This window comes from Austrofundulus limnaeus, unplaced genomic scaffold (genome assembly GCF_001266775.1).
Source record: "Austrofundulus limnaeus strain Quisiro unplaced genomic scaffold, Austrofundulus_limnaeus-1.0 Scaffold1, whole genome shotgun sequence".
NCBI lineage: Eukaryota > Metazoa > Chordata > Actinopteri > Cyprinodontiformes > Rivulidae > Austrofundulus > Austrofundulus limnaeus.
In genome coordinates, this window is record NW_013952403.1 from 5,789,231 (window position 1) to 5,791,269 (window position 2,039).

Below are 2,039 nucleotides of genomic sequence, written 5' to 3' on the forward strand. Positions count from 1 at the left end.
AAGTCATAATCATGAGATACAAGTTTTATTTTTTTTATCAGRGTGGYGKAAATGGGCTTCCATATAAAGTTAGTTAAACTACAGAGAAGAAGCCCCAAAGRGGTTTTTGTAACTTCCTGTAAGCGGCCAGTTTCACTGATGCTGCTGAACTCGTCCTTAAGATAACCGTCAGCTCCGCGAGAAAAAGTTCACGAAACAAATATTTGTTTTAATAAAACGCGTCAGCTTATTTAAATGAAACATATTATTAAATGTCAAACTGTAACATTTGCTAACACATCGCTCGCTTACGTCATTAGCTGTCAATGGTGTAATTTGTACATCTCAAAGACGTTTACACTGTCCCTGAACTGMGCAGTTGTGTTCAAAGTGCCTCGTTAAGTCCAGCTTCTAACTTGAACCCAACTTTTAAACACAGAATTTACGACATAGTAATTGGAGAAATAGCCTCAGTTACCTCATWTTATGTTTGCTGAATCATATTTGAGTATCACTTCCTCAACTATTWATGGTCTGTATTTCAAAAATAGTTATTATAGAAAAAAGGTGATTCATCTCACTGGTGGTAACATTTACAGAGAAGGGCGGTGTGTATGGGTGTGTATGTGAACAAGAGAAAGCAAATGAGCTAGAAAGAGAGAGGAAGTTTGTCTTCCTCTTCCATCACCGCTGGGTCTCACACTTCACCTCTACGGCAATCAGAAATAAAGGAAATGTAAAAGGTATTTGCTATTTAATGCATATTTTTATGGCATTAGCTATGGAACAAATTTGATTTGCAGGAAATTGACTCGTTAATGCTAAAAAACAAACAAGCAAAAGGCAGATAACAAACCTCAAACGCGTGTAGCAGAGAAGACTCATGCACTGAGCAGCTAACTACTACTTTCTGTGGGTGGATTTAGAAGTGAATATTGTAATTATGAGTGCACAGTTACCCAGAGCCAAAATGTCTTTCTTCTGTCTCAGTGACATGTCCAAAATGTCGAGTGAAGCCCAGAGGACTCAAAGTGAAGAGGACAGCTCTGGATCTGATTTAGGGTCAGAGGTCAGTCTAGAACCAGAGACAGACCGCTTCGGCTTCATTCTGACCAATGGATCCACAGCAGAGTGAGTACATCAGAACCAGAACACACAGCTTTGGTGTCCTCTTTCATTGAAACCTTTATTTTCTAGAGGTTAACTAAACTAGACTGTTTGTCAACTTAATTAAACAGAGAAAACTCAGTTTAATTAGAAATTAATTGTGTTCTGGTACRAGCTCCTGCAGGATTTCATACGTTCACGCTGGGAATATGTTTTTGAGGAYGACTCTCAGCTACTACCACAACAAACTTCACGCCAGTATCTGTAAATTTGACCGAGTTATAACCATTTTGTGTTGGCTAGCTGTGGCGGCCATCTTGAATCGTGTTGACTTCAAAAGTTAATCTGCATCTAATGATTACATTATGAATATTTTGTTTTAAAAGGTTCGTCCTGTGATGAGATATGTTGCTAACAGGGCGATAAATGTCTGAATGAGTTTTCCTCACGCCATGTTTTGACTGCTTAACAAATTACAGTTGGATGCTAGCCTGTTTATTTGGGAGATGACAAATACAGAGTCTAGAGGAGAACTCGTGTCTATCAGGACGTTCTAAAGAGACCACGTGTCTGAAGGGCTCAGTTTTAATGTGAGAAACATTCACATTCAAATCAACTCATTGTGTACATGACAGCCAACGCTGAAACTGTAATCAAGAAGCAGCATCAAATCGAACGACTCCCTGCTGTCTACACTCGCCCCCCCATTGATAACATCCTGACCTGTTGCCATGGAGATGTCACACTGCTAACCGTGTGGTTTTCCTGTTTCCTGTCTTGTTTTTCTGAGCTCTGCAGAGATGGCAACAGGTCGACGCTGCAGTCTCGGTTAAAAGGCCTGAAGTGACATGGCTTTGTTGGGTTTTAAGAAAAACACAAAGTGGTTAAAAAAAGGTAATAATCTATGTGTGTGTGTGTGTGTGTGTGTGTGTGTGTGTGTGTGTGTGTGTGTG

General features: G+C 39.9%; 1 protein-coding gene across 1 annotated transcript in view; it reads left to right on the plus strand.

Moving 5' to 3' along the window:
* Window positions 1-982: 982 nt before the first annotated feature.
* tbc1d10c (TBC1 domain family, member 10C) overlaps window positions 983-2,039 on the plus strand; it is a 10,314-nt gene continuing 9,257 nt past the window's right edge. The window contains exon 1 of the mRNA XM_014003147.1: window positions 983-1,048. Within this exon, the coding sequence (XP_013858601.1) occupies window positions 983-1,048 (66 nt within the window). The remainder of the gene's footprint in view (window positions 1,049-2,039) is intronic.